Raw genomic sequence first — 17,892 nt, forward strand, 5'->3', positions numbered from 1 at the left:
GCTGAGGAAGAGTAAATATGTTAAAGTTTTACGGAACAGGCTTCAGTACATCTGTCCAAGATGCGGTCTCCAATCCGGCACACCAGGTGCCCTTCCTTGTCATCTTCAATAGTCTGGCTGTCCTTAGCACTTCGATGACTCTTCTGCTCGTCCAATCAGTCACAAACAGGTACATGGAGTAGGTTTCATTGCCGATAAAAACCGAAGGTGGTTACATTAAGAAGACACGATCCACGTCCGTGTAGGTGAGTGGTGTGCAGTCATAAAAAACATAGAACGATAGGGGATATTGCAAAGGGAGACGTGCAGGTTAGAGACGCCTCAGCACTGAAGCTGAACTAAATGCGCATAGAAATTCTCTAAATATTATAGCTTATATTTTTGTAGATTATTAAATGTATGCAGACAGTAGGTTTAGGGAAGCAATATTCTAAATACATACATTCACAAGGTATCTACAGAAGACGCTAACTTTAACCCTTTCCAATCCAGTGTCAGACATCAGCCGACATTGAATTTTCCCTGCATAGCTCCGCTGTCAAATGAGGTCTGACACTTTTCTAACACCATGCAGAAGAGATTTCTGACTTCAGAGTTCCCTTCTGTATGTGTGCGAGTATTACAGCATGCAGAGGACAGCTGCAATGTCTGATCTCTCCCCTGCATACTGTAGTATCGCAGAAGAGAGCTACGATCATGGACCTCTCTCCTGCATAGTGTAATATACACATAGAATAACATATACATTATTTGTGTAATATACATATGAACTCACTTTTTTTAAACCGCGAGAGAGAAAAAAAAGAGTTGGTCCTGCGCTCATAAGGAATAATGAGATTGCTCTAATTCAACCTAAGGAACTTACTTTTGGAGGAGGTCTCTGTACTGGAGATCCCCCACCAAAAAGGTTTCCAAGCGGTGTATATAAATCCGATCCAAGGTCTTCATTAGGAGGTTTTATTCATCCAAAAACACAGATATACAGGCAACACAGGATCTGCTGAAGTTGTTTTTTGGACTAATCAAACCTCCCAGTGAAGACCTTGGATCAGATTTATGTATACCACTTGGAAGCTTGTTGGGGGAGGGGGGGGGGGGTGTTCTCAAGGACAGACCTCCTCCAAAGTAAGTAGGTAAAGTTTTCCTTTCTTCTAATTTAACCTTTCTCATTATTTCTTATGAACACAGGACCAACTCTTTTTTCCTCTCACTTGTATTTTCCCTAGATCATCCCATGTGATATCTGGTTGCTCTCCACTTACGATATACGTAAGGAATAATAAATATTTACGGGCAACTCGGGTGCCATCAGGATCTGCGATCAGCCTGACAAATTGGGTTGGACCACAGACATCAGGCAATTCCCAACAAGGAATAAAACTTTTTTTAATGAAAATTCCAAAACACACTAATAACCCCCCATTATTCATAGAGCACTATTCCTTAAAACTTTGTTAAAACTATTCCTTAAAAATGTGCTAATAAAATCATCATGACCGTTCATTATGGGTTTGTTGAGCAATTCAAAGGAATCCACAACGCGCTTTCCCAAATAAATAAGAGCCGGGGAGGATGCAGGTGGCAGAGAAATTGGATTGGAAAGGGTTAAACTCAGCAGAACCAAAAGAGTATCTTGTAACATTCACAAACATGGTAAAACATAACTATTTGTCTAATGTTCAGTGAAACCTCAAAGGACCGCTTTCATCCCTCTAGTCCCAAATGACAATATTTAAATGATAGGGGACAAGGAATTGATCTGTTTTATTTAAAGGGGTATCCTGGGCACAGATTAAGATTTTAAAATCTAAATGTACATCACCACAAGAAGTCATTTTGTAATAGTTTCACTGTACCGGGTCTAGCTACTTTCTTCCTTTTCTAGCAATATCATGTGACCCTCCACCTGATAAATATCTCCACTTCCTCCCCTGTCCATAGCCTCCAGCATCCTGTGAGCAGTGCATGATGGGAGGACAGTGGCGGAAGCACTGAGCTGTATGGCTCATGTGCAGTTCAGAGTGCCGGAGGCTCCTGTCTGTCTGCTTCAGCAGCTTTCTCTGACACTCAGAGGGAAGTTGGTGCTGGTAAATTGCAGGACCTGTGAGCTGTGGGCGGAGCTACAGTGCTGGCTGGTAAGCGAGCGCTATGCATGCTGGGAGTTGTAGGCAACATTCTGTTGCGTTTACTGCATATTGGCAGCTGGACAGTAAGAAGAGCGTCCAGAGCAGCAGATAAAGGTACAAGTTGCCGCTACTCGGCTATACCTCCAAGATTTCAGCATTTTCAGAATTTCCATTTTATGCCTGTAATACCCCTTTAAAAGGGGTTGTGCCAATATCCAACTTCTGTACGGGAATGTAGCGTTATAGGATCACCATTCACATGACTGGCCCTACTGTAATTACATGGACGGCACACGGTGCCGCCCCCTACAGGAGTCCCTCTTAGGGCTCATTCACATCAGGTTTTTTTATCTCAGTTTTGCATTTTCGTCAGAGGAGCTGCGCTACGGACACAGATCCATTTTAAATTCCAATGATTTCAATGGGATTTTCTGGGCTTCAGTTATGCTCTGATCAGTTCCATTCTAATTGATCTCCATTTAATTTGCGTAAAAAATGTACAGCAGTCTGCACTATTATTTCTGTTTAAGTAGCGGAAATCAAACTGATCCATTTTTATTATAACTAAATTGTAGTCAATAAGTGACAGAACTGAAGAGGTTTTTGGTTCTGTTTTTTAATTCCCGTTTCACTGATCTGTTTTTAAAAAGGAGTATGCACAGCAGGTCTTTAGATTTAAAAAAAAAACAAAAAAAAAAAACAAACACCTTTTTTTAATGGATCTGTCTAGTACATTTGACACAAAAAACCCCAGAAACTAAGCTTTCCGTTACAATTCGGTTTTGCTATTTGTTAATAAAAACGGATCTGCCCAAAAAGCTCACGTGAACGAGCCCTTACAGAAGGGCTCCCCGTACCAGCCAGAGGGGGTCCCAAGTGGGGTCTCCACGCTGTGTCTTTCATATGTTCTACTAGGGCATATAAACAGGTGATGCCATACTGGGCACAATGCCTTCGATTGGCGTACACGCAAAGCTCCATTTTTAAATTTGGTGTAAATAAAATTAAAACTAAATCAGAACTGAAGCAGATACATGAAAAAATAGATGGTAAACTTTCTGATTTTAAAAATGAACAGTTATTGGAATTGCTAAAAGGCTACAGCTCCCATGATTCTCTCCCCTTTATTTACAGCTGCCTACATACCCCTCTTTTATAAGGTGTAAGGTTGGCTTTAAACAGGACAACCAGCGGCCAGTTTTCAGAGATCGCTATAGCAAGTAAACACGGGATCCGATTGATTTCTTTCTTGGTACCCTCTCATTAGTCATTCTATTTCAGCTCACATAAAATGGAGATATGTAAGCGATTCTCGCTCAGTGTAAACAGGCAGTTCTTCATCTTTGAAAACTGCCTGTTCACAGTGAATGGAGGCACGCGGCAAGGAGAGTTTTCCAGCATGCTCAGTCTCCATTCATGGAACGGCTGTTGCTCTTGTGTAAAAGGAGTGTTAAGTCGTTCGGACTACTGTTGGGCGTTGATGCACCCGACAGTTTCCTGTGTATAGTCACCCTAAGGTAGTGCTGTATCTACTCCATACACACACACACACACACACACACACACACACACACACACTGCTGTTCTAAACACTACACATCTGCTCCCCAGCATCCCTACAGATGCAGGTAGGGAATAGAGAGTTAGGGAGAAGTGGAGATGGCAGGCAGAGGAAAAGGACAGGATGTGGGATATCTAGTGCAGGTTGTAACACAAACAGGAGGATAAAACACCAGAAGCATTGGTATTTTGCCATGTGTGAGACTGGCTTAGACAGGCAGTTCTGTACAGACAGTACATTAGTGATACATTTATTCAGCAGTCAAACTATTTGTACACTTTTTAAAGACCACGACGCCTGCTTAAACATTACACAACATTCATTAAAACTATGTAATGCATGGATGAGAAGAGTTCTTCAGAGGGGGAAGGTGTGTTCTTTACTCCGAGTAATGCAATAGAGTGTTAAGCTGTCCCAATCTTATAAAAAAAAATTTAAAAAAAAGTTTATTAAAAAAGTGGTCATCTCAGGCAACAAAGCTTCAAAAAGTATCACTCTGCCGATTGCCCCATGTCCCAGTCTCGGCATACCCTGTCAAAAGCTCATTTTTCAAGGTAAATGAGCAGCCAGACACTTCACCTGGAGCAGCCGCTGCAAGGAAAATGTAGTATTGCAAGATAGTCATTCGGATGACTAACCATACTGTAATACAAGGACAGAACAAAGTCTACTGTTTGTTCCGGGTCAATACGGGGAGGGGGAATCCGTACTATGGTGTGCATGCAGCACTTTTTCTTCTGGTATTTTGTGATGGAACCTCAAACTGGAGGTTCCGATGCAGATATGAGACCGGCCTATGATGTATAGAAATTAGAGATGAGCAAACGTACTCGGATAAGCACTACTCGTCCGAGTAATGTGCTTTATCCGAGTATCTCTCCGCTCGTCCTGAAAGATTCGGGGCGCTCCGCTGCTGACAGGTGAGTCGCAGCGGGGAGCGGGGCAGAGCGGGCGGGAGAGAAGGAGAGAAAGATCTCCCCTCCGTTCCTCCCCGCTCTCCCCTGCAGCTCCCCGCTCCGCAGCGCGTCCCGAATCTTTCAGGACGAGCGGAGAGGTACTCGGATAAAGCACATTACTCGGACGAGTAGTGCTTTACCGAGTACGTTCGCTCATCTCTAATAGAAATGCCTTTATACAGCATAAATGTGTTTACAAAATGTATTGAACCCTATAAAACTGAAATCATGTGTTTTACAATCATGGTTAGTTTTATGAATGTTACAAGATACTTCAAAAAACATACAGCTTCCAGTTTTATTGTTATATTATTATGGGTAAGGAAAAAACAACAACACATACAACTTTGCTAGCATTACACGGCTCATAATTAAGATAATCGTTACCTGATGCTACAGACTAATGCTCTATCACAGCTAGATAGGAGAAAGCTATGAGATCACTCACCCATATCCTCTATACTCACCGAGGAATAGCTGCCAGATCTGGAACGATGTCTGCAAGAGGTATGATGATTAAGATGCCTTCTAGATCTAGACTTCTCTACGACAGAGGATTTTGTAGAATAACTTTCACTTTGGAACGAAATGCTGTGAGTGCCACGGTCATTCTTAGACCATGCCTTGTGCGACCTCTCCCAATAAGCTTTGTTTTTGCGGCTGTATGAAAATAAAGATTTCAAGTTACATGAAGAATGAATATGTAACCGAGCAGCTAAAATAAAATGAGTCCAGTGCTTCAACTTTGGAAAACATTTCATCTAAGTATGTTGCTTTCTTTGTACCAGTTTCTCTCTTTTTGAAGTGGTATTTCCCATCTTCTGGCCATTTGACATTGGCTGATAATCTGCCCATGCCAACGACAACTGACCAACAATAAGCATGCCAATGACCATTATCTCCATGTACACAAGCAGGTTATGCTATTCTATGGGGGATGACCAATCATTAACACAAATCGTTCAGCCCCATGCAGCTGTCATTGATCGACTGCACGTCTACCCATTTACATGGCGAGATGTGCAGCTGATCAATGAGCATGTGAATCTCACATAAACCAGCCAACAAATGAACGTTTGTGGCAGACTGCACTATTTGTTCTGTTAAAAAGCAGAATCATAGCAGAAAAACCAAAAGCATTTTTTTATTTTATTTTTTTAAACCCATAGATAAATCAATAGGCGTAAAAAAAAAAAAAACAAAACAAAAAAAAAACATTTCCATTTTAATTTCTTTGCAAAAAAACGGAACAGGGATAGAAAGTCCCAACGAAGGTGTGACTGAGCCCTTTATCATCCAAAAGTTGATGCAACTCTAAATTTTATGAAAACGGCAACTTGGTCCGAATTAATCTAAAAGGCTGACTCACATTTGTCTTGTCAATTTAAAATTTTCTGTTCTGTCAGTAAAACGATATTAAAGCTGTAATGCAGGGGTATCAAACTTATTTTCACTAAGCATCATGCATCAGCATTATGGTTGCCTCTAAAAGGACCATTTATTAATTGTAAGTATGTATATTTAAAGGATGAATTAAGGTGGTGGTGTGTGGGGAAGGGATTGATGGATCAGAAGGTTCTAGTGTAGAACAATTGGGGCACAATTCCCTCCAACACAGACACTTGACTCTAAACTGCCTGGTGGTCAGAGAAAAGGAAAAATAATGAGTTGTTAGAACCTGATGGGAGGTTCCCAAAAAGTTCATCTCTGATCTGTGCAGCAGGCTCACAGGATATGGAAAGACAGGCTGGAACAGACTGTTCTCAGCAGAATAGTAGCGAGGAACAGCCAGGATGTACAAGCTATGCTGTACTCCAAGATAGGTTCAGCAGGAGAAGCAGACAGGAGTGCACACCAAAAGCCACAACACTCAGTCCGCATGCACCCAACTTCGCAGTGTAGGACCAAGGTGGCAGTTACAATCCTGGAACCCAGCGGCAGGCTGCAAATGAATACACAGTGCATTAGAGGGTCTTCCCAGCACAGCGCAGGACCCTTTGATCTAGAAGAGGCTATTCTGCGTCTAGATGTCGTGGGCCATTTAAAATGATGTGGTGGGCCAGATTCACCCAGCAAGCCTCAAGTTTGACATCTCTGCTGCCTAATAAATTCATAACAGCACATCAACAAAGCCAGACGGACCCCAATGACTTATGATGTCCATCATTTCCCAAAAGAAAAAAAAAAGTGCTATTTTTTCATCAAATGTGATGGATTCTGCAATAAAGGATCCTAACAGAGACTCCAAAGCAGATGTGAACAGAACATAACATAGCCCATAGTTAAACTTACTACTATGCAGTTGGCATACCTCCTAGAGCGAGATCTTGCTGGCGATTTCCAGTAAGGAGAAAGTCTGTTTCGTCCATCACGTTCCCAGCTTCGAGAAATTCTCCTCCTTTTCCATGTCCTGGTGTCTTGTGGCGACCAGCGCCTTTTTCTCCGATGCATCTATAAGTTTATAAAACCAAAATTTTACAGATATATTACATTCAACAAAGAAGACGAACGCTGCTTATTCACTGGGCACTGTCACCCAACTCTTGACCAGTAGTAGTGTTACACTGCAGCCATTCAGATGAACGGCTATGTAATACACCCATTCTGGCTCATAGAGGAGGGTCTTATTGAGGGGACATAACTATGACATCCCTATGCCCTAATAGATATATGGACAGGATAACCCCTTTAATCTAGTCCCCAGCACTAGATAGAACAGCTAAAACACAAAGCTATAATCATGTGGGTCACGTGCCTGAACAGGTATATGCTTTTGTGAGAAAAGTTTATCAAACTCAGCACATTACACTTTTTGATGGGGTTTTCCAAAATACAAAACCACTCTTTATTCTTCTAATTACGTTACAGTGAACAATTCTGAGTCATTGTTAAAAATAGGCAAATAATCCAGACAATGGTCACAAGCCAATTACAAGTTTGCTTAATGTAACATAAGGAATAAGGTCTCAGATAAAGCCCTTTATGATTATTCTAAAGTGCTGTTAATTCCAGGGTGCCGTAAAAATGAAACCAGGAAATACATTACATACATAAAACAGTAGGATACAGTAGGTGAGGGTAAGGATGCTCATGTAGCGGTGGCTGCAGCGCGACTGTAGGCTTTTCAGGTTCTTTTACACACTGCCAGAAAATAGGGCAAATATGCAACATGTGAGGATCCCTTTAACCCCTTGAGTGGCACGCCCAGAAATTTTCCGGGACAAGCTCCACTGCTCATAGTGACATAGCCCAGAAGATTTCCGGGCTATGTATCACTATGGGAGCTGCAGAGCACAATGCCACAAGCTGTGACAGTGTGCTCTGCCTGCACAGACCCACACAGAGCAGTGCAAGGGCTTTGAAAAAACAGAAGAAGATATGGCCGACATGCCGGCAACCTCCTGCACTGGTTTGTTTACAGGTTGCCATAGAGACCATCGGCTTGTCAGAAGCAAGCCGATGGTCTCTGTGGCAGGGAGAGCTGGTTGTTAGCTGTCAGAGGACAGCTAGGTACTAGCTCTTACAGCAGAGATCAGAGAAAACCTCTGATCTCTGCTGTGTTAACCCTTTACATGCTGCAGTCTATGTGACTGCAGCATGTAAAGGGCTGTCACCATCGGACCCCCGGAATGTGATCAGGGGTCCTGATGGGTCCCTGTGGAAGTCCCCTAAAGGGACAAAAGAAAAAAAAAATTTAAAAAAAAAAAATAAATTATAAAAAAAATTATAAAAACACTTGTCTCCCTTTACTTCGTAAAAAAATCAAAAATACAATCACACATGTGGTATCCATGCATCGTAATGACCCAGAGAAGGAAGCTAATACATTATTTAACCCCTTAATGACATGGCCCCTTTTTTTCTTTTTTCCCCCCCATTTCTTTTTTTCCTCCCCCCTGTTTAAAAAATCACAACTTGTCCCGCAAAAAACAAGCCCTTATATGGCCATGTCAATGGAAAAATGAAAAAGTTATGGCTCTTGAGACGCAACTGCAAAATTAGTTGAAATTCAATGATTAGACCATTTTAAAAAACCTGCCCTGGTGGGCACGACAGGGTGGTAGGAAACCCGCCACTCAAGGGGTTAAAGCAGGCCTCTCACCTAAATTTTGGCCTAGTAACCCAATATACTGTTAAGCATGCACTGTCATAAGCAATCTAGTGTAACCTGTGCTTTTTGCCAAAGTTTCTCCCATGCAAAGATATCAGTAAGTTTTTTTGCACCATATGCCAATTAACCCCGGACCGTCCGATGAAGTCCACCCCTGCCAGCGGTCCAGACTCTCTTCCGGTGTTTTCTAAATGCTGCCAACACTTTTGCAGAGTGATGCCTCCAGCTCTACTCGCCGGAGAGGTCCTGCGTTCCAACTCCAATGCGATTATGCTGCAGTGACAACAGCGCCTACGTGCGACATCAGTCTGGCATAAGAACAAGTCACTGTGCATGTACCCGATTACTCAGTGCAGCACAAAAGCATCAGAGGTGGAACACAGGACGCCCCAGCGAACAGAGTTGGATGCATCGCTCCGCAAGAAAGTCGTTTTTAGCAGAAAAGAAGCAGAAAAGCTGGAAGAGAGCACAGACTGCTGGCAGAGGCCGACCGCCCATTGGACAGTCAAGGCTAACTAGCATATGGCGTGGGAGAATCTTATTGGCCGATAAGATTTTGCATGGGAGAAACATTGGCAAAAGGAAAGTAACGCTGGGTTCCCTATGACAGCGCACTTAATAGTATATTGTGTTACTATCTCCACATCTGCATTCAAGTGTCTGGCATCATCATAACCCCCAGACAGCACACCCGCTGCTTTGGGGTGGGGGGGGGGGGGGTCACACTGGAATCTGACCTCTCCTTTACTCCCCACAGCCAATCTCTGACCCAAACATGCACCTCAGAAATATTGCTAAAATCCAACCATTCCTCACCACGGACACGCTAAAGATACTCGTGGTCACCCACATCCCCTCCTAACTCGACTACTGCAACTCACTATTCATTGGCCTCCCCCACACCAGACTCGCTCCACTCCAATCCATACAAAATGCGGCAGCTAGGCTCATTTTTCTATCCAGCCGTTAGACGCCTCTGCATTATGCCAGTCGCTGCATTGGCTGCCCATCCACTATAGAACAAAATTTAAACTCCTCACCCACAAAGCTCTGCATGGCGCTGCACCATTATACATCGCCTGCCTCCTGTCAGTACACCACCCAGCCCGCTCACTCCGATCCACTAACACACTCAGATTAAACGCCCCTCTAATACAAACCTCACATGCTCGTCTCCAGGACTTCACCAGAACAACACCCATCCTCTGGAGGGCTCTACCCCAAGGCATCTGGACAATTCTTGATGCGCCTTAAAAACTCACCTCTTCAGGGAGGCATACCAAATGCCCTGATGTAGTCCCCCTGCCCCTCCCTATGGCTCCCCACTCCTTCCACCCTGCCTATCGCACATGACCTCCACCCCTGTGCCTGTACCGCCCCACCCAGTTTGCTTTCTAATAACGGATTTCCACATGAAATCCCCTGCTGCCTGTGTTCCCCCATGCCTCGCTCCTCCCTCCTTCCCTGCATCCCCTGTATCACCCCCACCCAGTTTGTTTCAAACTGATTGATTGTATTTCACATGTAATTGTTGTATTGTCCGTGTTTCTCCCATGTTTGAAAGCGCTGTGGAACAAGTTAGCGCTATACAAAGATGATTATTATCCGGCTAATATTTAGTTGACAGATTTTCTTTAAGGCCTTATTTACTATAGCATGGCTTTAGACACATTTTTAAAGGTTACTATGCAAATGGAATATTTTTCTTATAATTTTCTTGTTTTTAGCCATCACTAGAAAATAACTGTATAAAAGATTTCCTTTCCCAATATCCTCACGCAAACGCACATATAATATATGCTTTCAAAACCGATAACACACTTACCGTAGCTGGTCTCAGAACGGAAAAAGCCCAGCTTTACAAGTCATACTTCTGCCTCTCCCGCAATCACATGTAGTATCCAAAGGACTGCGAAGAGAATAGGATTTGTTATTGTACAAGTGAACAGTTAGCATCGGCTGACAGGTACGGCTGCAGTGACAAACTGTAGGAAAGGGATCCCGTGCCCTTATATGGAAGCCACGATAAGAGCGCAGCGCTGCCCCGCGGAGCTGCTGCCTGCCAACTGCACTACACAACTGTACAGGAGCCAGGTACAGCACAACCATGTCTACATTAAACTGAGCTACAAAGCAGCAGTACATGAAGGGTCAAACTTTGTAACCCAACCTGTGGCCCTATTTAACCCCATAAGAACACAGTGACCAAGTGTCATTTTTAAACAAAACTGCTAAAAACAGTAACTCCACAGATATAATCAGTAATACTGTGAAATGACTACAGCTGCTCAACATCCAGCTACAAACTCACTTTCACATGCTAATAAAATAAAGGTGTTTTTGGGTTGCCGAGAAGCAGCTGCTGGCGGTTCTAAATGATATCTCCACCTCTATATAGGAGTATATTGCACCAATATAGCTCAAGTAACTTTGCATGACGTTTCTATATAATGTCTCCTCCCATTGTGCAACTATGGCTCCTATACAGACGTATGAGTCTCCATGATAAACTACAAGCCTCCGTGTAGTCTGACCGCTCTACTCCCACAATACAGATGGAACGGTGGCACGACGTACGCAGTGACTGTGCCCTAAACACAGCATATGAAGGGATGCGGTCCTGGGACGCCCCCTCAACTCATTGGATGCTCTGAGAGGAATTAAAGACCGGCTGTTTGTGCTGTAGGTCAAGGAAGGTTTGTCATCTGCTGCAACGCAGAACACATACATGCCCGACAGTCATGTCAAGACCCATTACTCCGGCTGCTTTCACACAGCAGCGATAGCCGTTCAGTGAATGAAGGCGGATCACGGGGGGGATCCCCTGCCAGCCAATCACATCCATTCAGAGTGAACAGGCAGTTCTTCAAAGATGAAGGACTGCCTGTTTACAGTGAGCGAAAACCTGCTCACTAGTTGCTTTGTTTCAGCAAATTGAAATGGAACGACTAGTGACTACTGAGCAATATAGCGGTAAGTACCCTGTCAGGGCCCGTGTTTACACGGGACAACCATAGCTGAAAAAGTGCTACATACAGCGCTTTTTCTTCGGTCCCAAAACCAGGCAAACCACATTATCGTCAATGGGGTCCGGCGCTCTTCAGCTCTGTCCACAGACGGAACCATTCAGCCACGAGATTCTCCTTTCTTTCTCCCCAAACAGAGCAGGAAAGCGGAACTTCGAGAAGAGGTGTGAAAGCAGCCTAAGGCCGCATGCACACGGGCGGGTTGGTGCTCGCAAGTGGGAAACCGCAAGGGAATCCTACCCTGTGCCCGGCCGGCATCCATACGTACATGTATTTTCTCCTTTTCTGTACTGCGGATGGTCCGCACGGCTCGCTGGCAATGCGCAGTACAGATTTTTTTCCCCCCTTTCTAAAAATTCCTGCTTTTCCCGCGGCCTATCTGCTGCGGGTCAGACAGCTCCTACTGACTTCAATGGAAGACGTCCGTGCGGAATCTGCAGAAAAATGAAGCACGCTGCGATTTTTCATCCGTGGTTTCCGCTCGTGTACATAAAGAATCACTTTTGCATTGCATGCTATGGGCGGTATTCGCTGTGGAATCCGGAGGCGGTTGACAGCTATAGATTCCGCGATTCAAATCCGCCCGTGTGCATGCACCCTAGCTCGCCTGGGTCACACTACACAGGACATTCGGGGACAAGTCTCAGCCAACCCCAAACTTCCGCACCCTCATGTCACGGTCTACTGAGAATCAGGGTGTATTCTTCATACAGGCGAGTTCTGTCGGATAGGGATATGCGTGGTAAAGGGGTTATGTCATGACACCAAACCCCACCCACCTGCTGGGCCCTGCCTAAATAAAAAAAGATCCCCCATCGGCAACTTCCAGGTAAGACGAGCCGGCGGAAGTAAGATGTCCACTGCAGGCAGTCAGAGGCCGCAGCGTCACCGTACGTACTCAGAACCCCTTTAAGAACACGCTGGTTTCAATGTGTTTATTCACATTAGCGATTCTCTTTCCTTTCAGCTGCCAGATTGCGGACGAATGAATGCATTTTTTTAAAAATGGCTGCCTGGCCTACTTTTTGGCGATTCCTCATAAGCAAATCACACATTATTTCCTATGGGATTTTTTTTGTGTCGCGCTCACATGCCGTACGATTCGCGTGCGAATGCGCTTTTCCCCATTCAGAACTATTGGCGGCGCTTACGATCTTCGCACTCACTTGGAAATCACAAGTACAAAAGCTACAATGTGGGGTTTTAAGCAGAAATGCACGGTGCTGGCATTCACAAGTGCGGGTTGACAGGTGGCCCCATACGGCACCGGCCTGTAGGGCAGCCCAGCAGCAAGTACACGGCAGGAGGGACCCCGCACTACATAGTTACAGTGCACACGGCGCCGCATCCGGGACAGGAAGTGCTCTCTACCGCATGCAGCCGCACCACCCGACGCAGCGCTGCACAGCTCACCTCCAGCAGCCTCACTTACAGCCCAGCACTGGCATGACCGCCGCCTCATGCAGGACGAGAGGATCGGATCCCGGCGCTTCTTACAAGTGCAGCTTCCCCCGGAGCAGGACGCAGCACCGGGCTCACAGCGCGGGCTCTCTGCTGGCAGCTCGTCGGCCGTTACTTAGTTTATCTGGGCACCGGAGCCAGGACGGGGGATTCCGTGACGTCAGACAGAAGTGGCCCCCTCCATTGCAGCTCGCATCCTCTTGCTCCTGGTCAGGGCCGCAGCTAATTGGTCCAAAGTGTCCACGTGATGCTGACTGGGGAACACGTGGTTTGTGTGTTTTTCGCCAAGTAGTGATCCATCCTGAGGCGGGAAGTGGAGTGTGAGTCACTCGTCCCGGACATGGCGGGAGCGGCCGCATCATTCAAACGGCCCCCAGGAACAAGTGCGCGGGCTGAGCCGGCCGAAGCGGCGACATGAGGGCTCTGTGTGTGGAACTGTAGACATGTAGGGGCCACTTTATTAGAGACACCACCACTCCACCTCACAGCTAGAGCTGCCCTGTATGGGAGTCAGATATAAGCTTCCTAAGCTGAGCTTCACTGTGACTCCACATGAGACGGGCGTCCCACAGACGAATGCGCAGTACGCCATGAAGAGAGCCCATTGATTTCAGTAGATTCGCTCACCTGTGCGTATTTTATGTTCGCACTTTGGTCGTGCAAAAAAAGAACTTGCTTTGTGTTTCTGCGTATTTGTGCAATAAAGGGCCCCATAGAAGTGACCGGGGGCCCGCACGTGTGCACGATATACAGGGGGGCGCATGTAACACTGAGCAATTCTGCTGGAAGAGGAACACATCTGAACTAGTTATTTCAATCAGTGGTTGTTGCGTGCAGGTGAACATGTCCGGCGGGCAGTAAAATACGCCGGTACACAAAAACGTGCAGAAGCGTGCGCTTACGCTCACCTGAAGCTGGCATCAAGAGTGGGAAAAACCAGCAATCTGAGTGACTCCTAATGGCTGTTCCCGTGTATGGATCACCGTTGGAGCACGCAGCCGGACACAATACACTGCGTGCCGACCAATCCCCATACATTATCTGGCATGTAATACCAAGATAGCACATGTCGCGTGTTTTTCTTTTGCGCACATCTTGTGCAAGGCACTATGGACAGTAATGTAAAGCTGGTTAACGCGCATTATGTGCGCAAAACCCGTGTGTGTAGTACCCCGTTGAAACCGCTGGTGTGAGAGCACTAGGGAGGCCCAGTCATTAGTGCCACGCCAGCCTGGAGCTGATTTCCTACACTGCCAGCCCTGTGGGTTTCCTTATGCTGCAGCGTGACTGAGGAAAAACATCCAATGAAAGGGATCCTGCGGACGTGACTCATCAGTGGATGGGGATCCTGCGGACGTGACTCATCAGTGGATGGGGATCCTGCGGACGTGACTCATCAGTGGATGGGGATCCTGCGGACGTGACTCATCAGTGGAAAGGGATCCTGCGGACGTGACTCATCAGTGGAAGGGGATCCTGCGGACGTGACTCATCAGTGGAAGGGGATCCTGCGGACGTGACTCATCAGTGAAAGGGGATCCTGCGGACGTGACTCATCAGTGGAAGGGGATCCTGCGGACGTGACTCATCAGTGGAAGGGGATCCTGCGGACGTGACTCATCAGTGGAAGGGGATCCTGCGGACGTGACTCATCAGTGGAAGGGGATCCTGCGGACGTGACTCATCAGTGGAAGGGGATCCTGCGGACGTGACTCATCAGTGGAAGGGGATCCTGCGGACGTGACTCATCAGTGGAAGGGGATCCTGCGGACGTGACTCATCAGTGGAAGGGGTCAGAGGATAGCAAGAATTGAGGGTCTCCATACAATAATGGCACATTCAAACACACTGTTTTTTGAGAAACTTTTCTAAATAAGTAATCATGTAGTGCCAGTACCTGAATTAATTTTTTTTATTCTTAACACAAAATATGGGAAATCCTTGCATCAGAATGCAATCAATTCTAGATGCAAATCCCACTTTTGGTCGGGGGGGGGGGGATGGTTAGAATTTGCTGCTCCTACACTGCTGCCTAGTTTTGCCTTTTTTTCATTTCTGTTTAAAGCCGCTTCCACACGGGCAATGTGATATCGCCACAAGAAAATCACAGCAATATCGCATCGAAGTGTGCGATATTGCTGCTTTTTTTTGCATCGATATTGTGATTCTGTGTCTCTACAAAGTCAAGCGACGTTATAGCACCACGTGCAAGGATTTTAGGGGGGGGGGGGGGGGGGGTTCCGAAGAGATAAAGAAGAAATTGAGCGTATGGGGCTCTACCCTAAAGAAAGGTAACGACAACAGAAAGTAATGTGACAGACCACATAAAAATCGATAATGAGGAAATTGAATCAGTTAAAAACTTCCTCATTGTTGGATCCAAGATTGACAGCGATGGAAAATCAGAACCAAAAATCAAACTAAGAATTGCACTTGGCTGTAGCGCAATGCAATGAATGGCAAGGATATGGAAGACTAAGGATAATAGCATTGCTACAGCGATCCGAATGATAAATGCAATCGTGTTTCTGATCTCAATATACTTATGTAAAAGTTGGAGACTCAGGAAGGCAGATAGACGGAAAGTTGATGCTTTTGAACTATGGTGCTGGAGAAGAATGCTATGTACAGTGGGGGAAAAACGTATTTAGTCAGATACCAATTGTACAAGTTCTCCCACTTAAAAAGATGAGAGAGGCCTGTAATGGACATAATAGGTAGACCTCAACTATGAGAGACAACATGAGAAAACACATCCAGAAAATCACATTGTCTGATTTTTAATGAATTTATTTGCAAATTATGGTGGAAAATAAGTATTTGCTTGCCTACAAACGAGCAAGATTTCTGGGTCTCACTGACCTGTAACAACTTCTTTAAGAGGCTCCTCTGTCCTCCACTCATTACCTGTAGTAATGGCACCTGTTTGAACTTGTTATCAGTATAAAAGACACCTGTCCACAACCTCAAGTAGTCACACTCCAAACTCCACTATGGTGAAGACCAAAGAGCTGTCGGAAGGACACCAGAAACAAAATTGTAGCCCTGCACCAGACTGGGAAGACTGAATTTGCAATAGGCAAGCAGCTTGGTGTGAAGAAATCAACTGTGGGAGCAATAATTAGAAAATGGAAGAGATACAAGACCACTGATAATCTCCCTCGATCTGGGGCTCCACACAAGATCTCACCCCGTGGGGTCAAAATGATCACAAGAACGGTGAGCAAAAATCCCAGAACCACACGGGGGAACCTAGTGAATGACCTGCAGAGAGCTGGGACCAACGTAACAAAGGCTACCATCAGTAACACACTACGCCGCCAGGAACTCAGATCCTGCAGTGCCAGATGTGTCCCCCTGCTTAAGCCAGTACATGTCCGGGGCCGAGAGCATTTGAATGATCCAGAAGAGTATTGGGAGAATGTTATAAGGTCAGATGAAAGCAAAGTAGAACTGTTTGGCAGAAACTTGTCGTGTTTGGAGGACAAAGAATGCTGAGTTGCATCCAAAGAACACCATACCTACTGTGAAGCATGGGGGTGGCAACATCATGCTTTGGGGCTGTTTCTCTGCAAAGGGACCAGGACGACTGATACATGAACGAATGAATGGGGCCATGTATCTTAAGATTTTTAGTGCAAACCTCCTTCCATCAGCAAGGGCACTGAAGATGAAACGTGGCTGGGTCTTTCAGCATGAGAATGATCCCAAGCACACTGCCAGGGCAACGAAGGAGTGGCTTTGTAAGAAGCATTTCAAGGTCCTGGAGTGGCCTAGCCAGTCTCCAGATCTCAACCCTATAGAAAACATTTGGAGGGAGTTGAAAGTCTGTGTTGCCCAACAATGGCCCCAAAACATCACTTCTCTTGAGGAGATCTGCATGGAGGAATGGGCCAACATCCCAGCAACAGTGTGTGCCAACCTTGTGAGGACTTACAGAAAACGTTTGACCTCTGTCATTGCCAATAAAGGATATATAACAAAGTATTGAGATGAACTTTTGTTATTGACCAAATACTTATTTTCCACCATAATTTGCAAATAAATTTGTTAAAAATCAGACAAAGTGATTTTCTGGATGTGTTTTCTCATGTTGTGATGTCAATTACAGGCCCCTCTCATGTTTTTAAGTGGGAGAACTTGTACAATTGGTATCTGACTAAATACTTTTTTCCCCACTGTATATCATGGATGGCAGTGGTCACCAACAAGATGGTCCTAGAGCGTATCATACCAGAAATATCACTAGAGGGTAAAATCAGCAAACAGCGGATCTCATACTTTGGACATATCATGTGAGTCAATTCTGTAGACGCAACATTGATGCTCAGCACAGTTAGTAGGTCACGAAGAAGAGGACGACAAAGAACATGCTGGCTGGACACAATCAAGGCTGATAGAAACATGCACGTGGAAGAACTGAAAGAAATGGTTAAGGATAGGCAAGCATGGAGAACGTTGATCCATAAAGTGAATGAGTCAGCCTCAACTGATAGGATAATCATAATCAAACACCTAAATAATCTAAAGCTGACAAGTTGCTTTGGGCGAGCTACCTGAAAAAAACTACATGTTAGGGTCCATGTTGGTGACAGCAAGTCGCACCTGACATTCTCGGGCACAACTTGCATCTCCCAGCACACTGTGTACT

The 17,892-nt window shown here is 45.3% G+C and overlaps 1 protein-coding gene across 2 annotated transcripts in view; it reads right to left on the reverse strand.

Annotated features, from left to right (window-relative positions):
- The window catches only part of CLK3 (CDC like kinase 3), a 31,927-nt gene extending 18,453 nt beyond the window's left edge, over window positions 1–13,474 (reverse strand). Inside the window, exons 1-5 of one of the 2 annotated variants that reach the window (XM_066592415.1) lie at window positions 13,213–13,474; window positions 10,580–10,663; window positions 6,955–7,094; window positions 5,111–5,303; window positions 50–143 (exon numbers count right to left, since the gene is read on the reverse strand). In XM_066592415.1, coding sequence (XP_066448512.1) covers window positions 50–143; window positions 5,111–5,303; window positions 6,955–7,094 — 427 coding nt within the window. In that variant the 5' untranslated portion in view covers window positions 10,580–10,663; window positions 13,213–13,474. Of the gene's footprint in view, window positions 1–49; window positions 144–5,110; window positions 5,304–6,954; window positions 7,095–10,579; window positions 10,664–13,193 lie in introns of both variants that reach the window. The other variant, XM_066592414.1, reaches the window with a different exon arrangement.
- Between the last annotated feature and the right edge of the window lie 4,418 nt (window positions 13,475–17,892).

This window comes from Eleutherodactylus coqui, chromosome 2 (assembly GCF_035609145.1).
Source record: "Eleutherodactylus coqui strain aEleCoq1 chromosome 2, aEleCoq1.hap1, whole genome shotgun sequence".
NCBI lineage: Eukaryota > Metazoa > Chordata > Amphibia > Anura > Eleutherodactylidae > Eleutherodactylus > Eleutherodactylus coqui.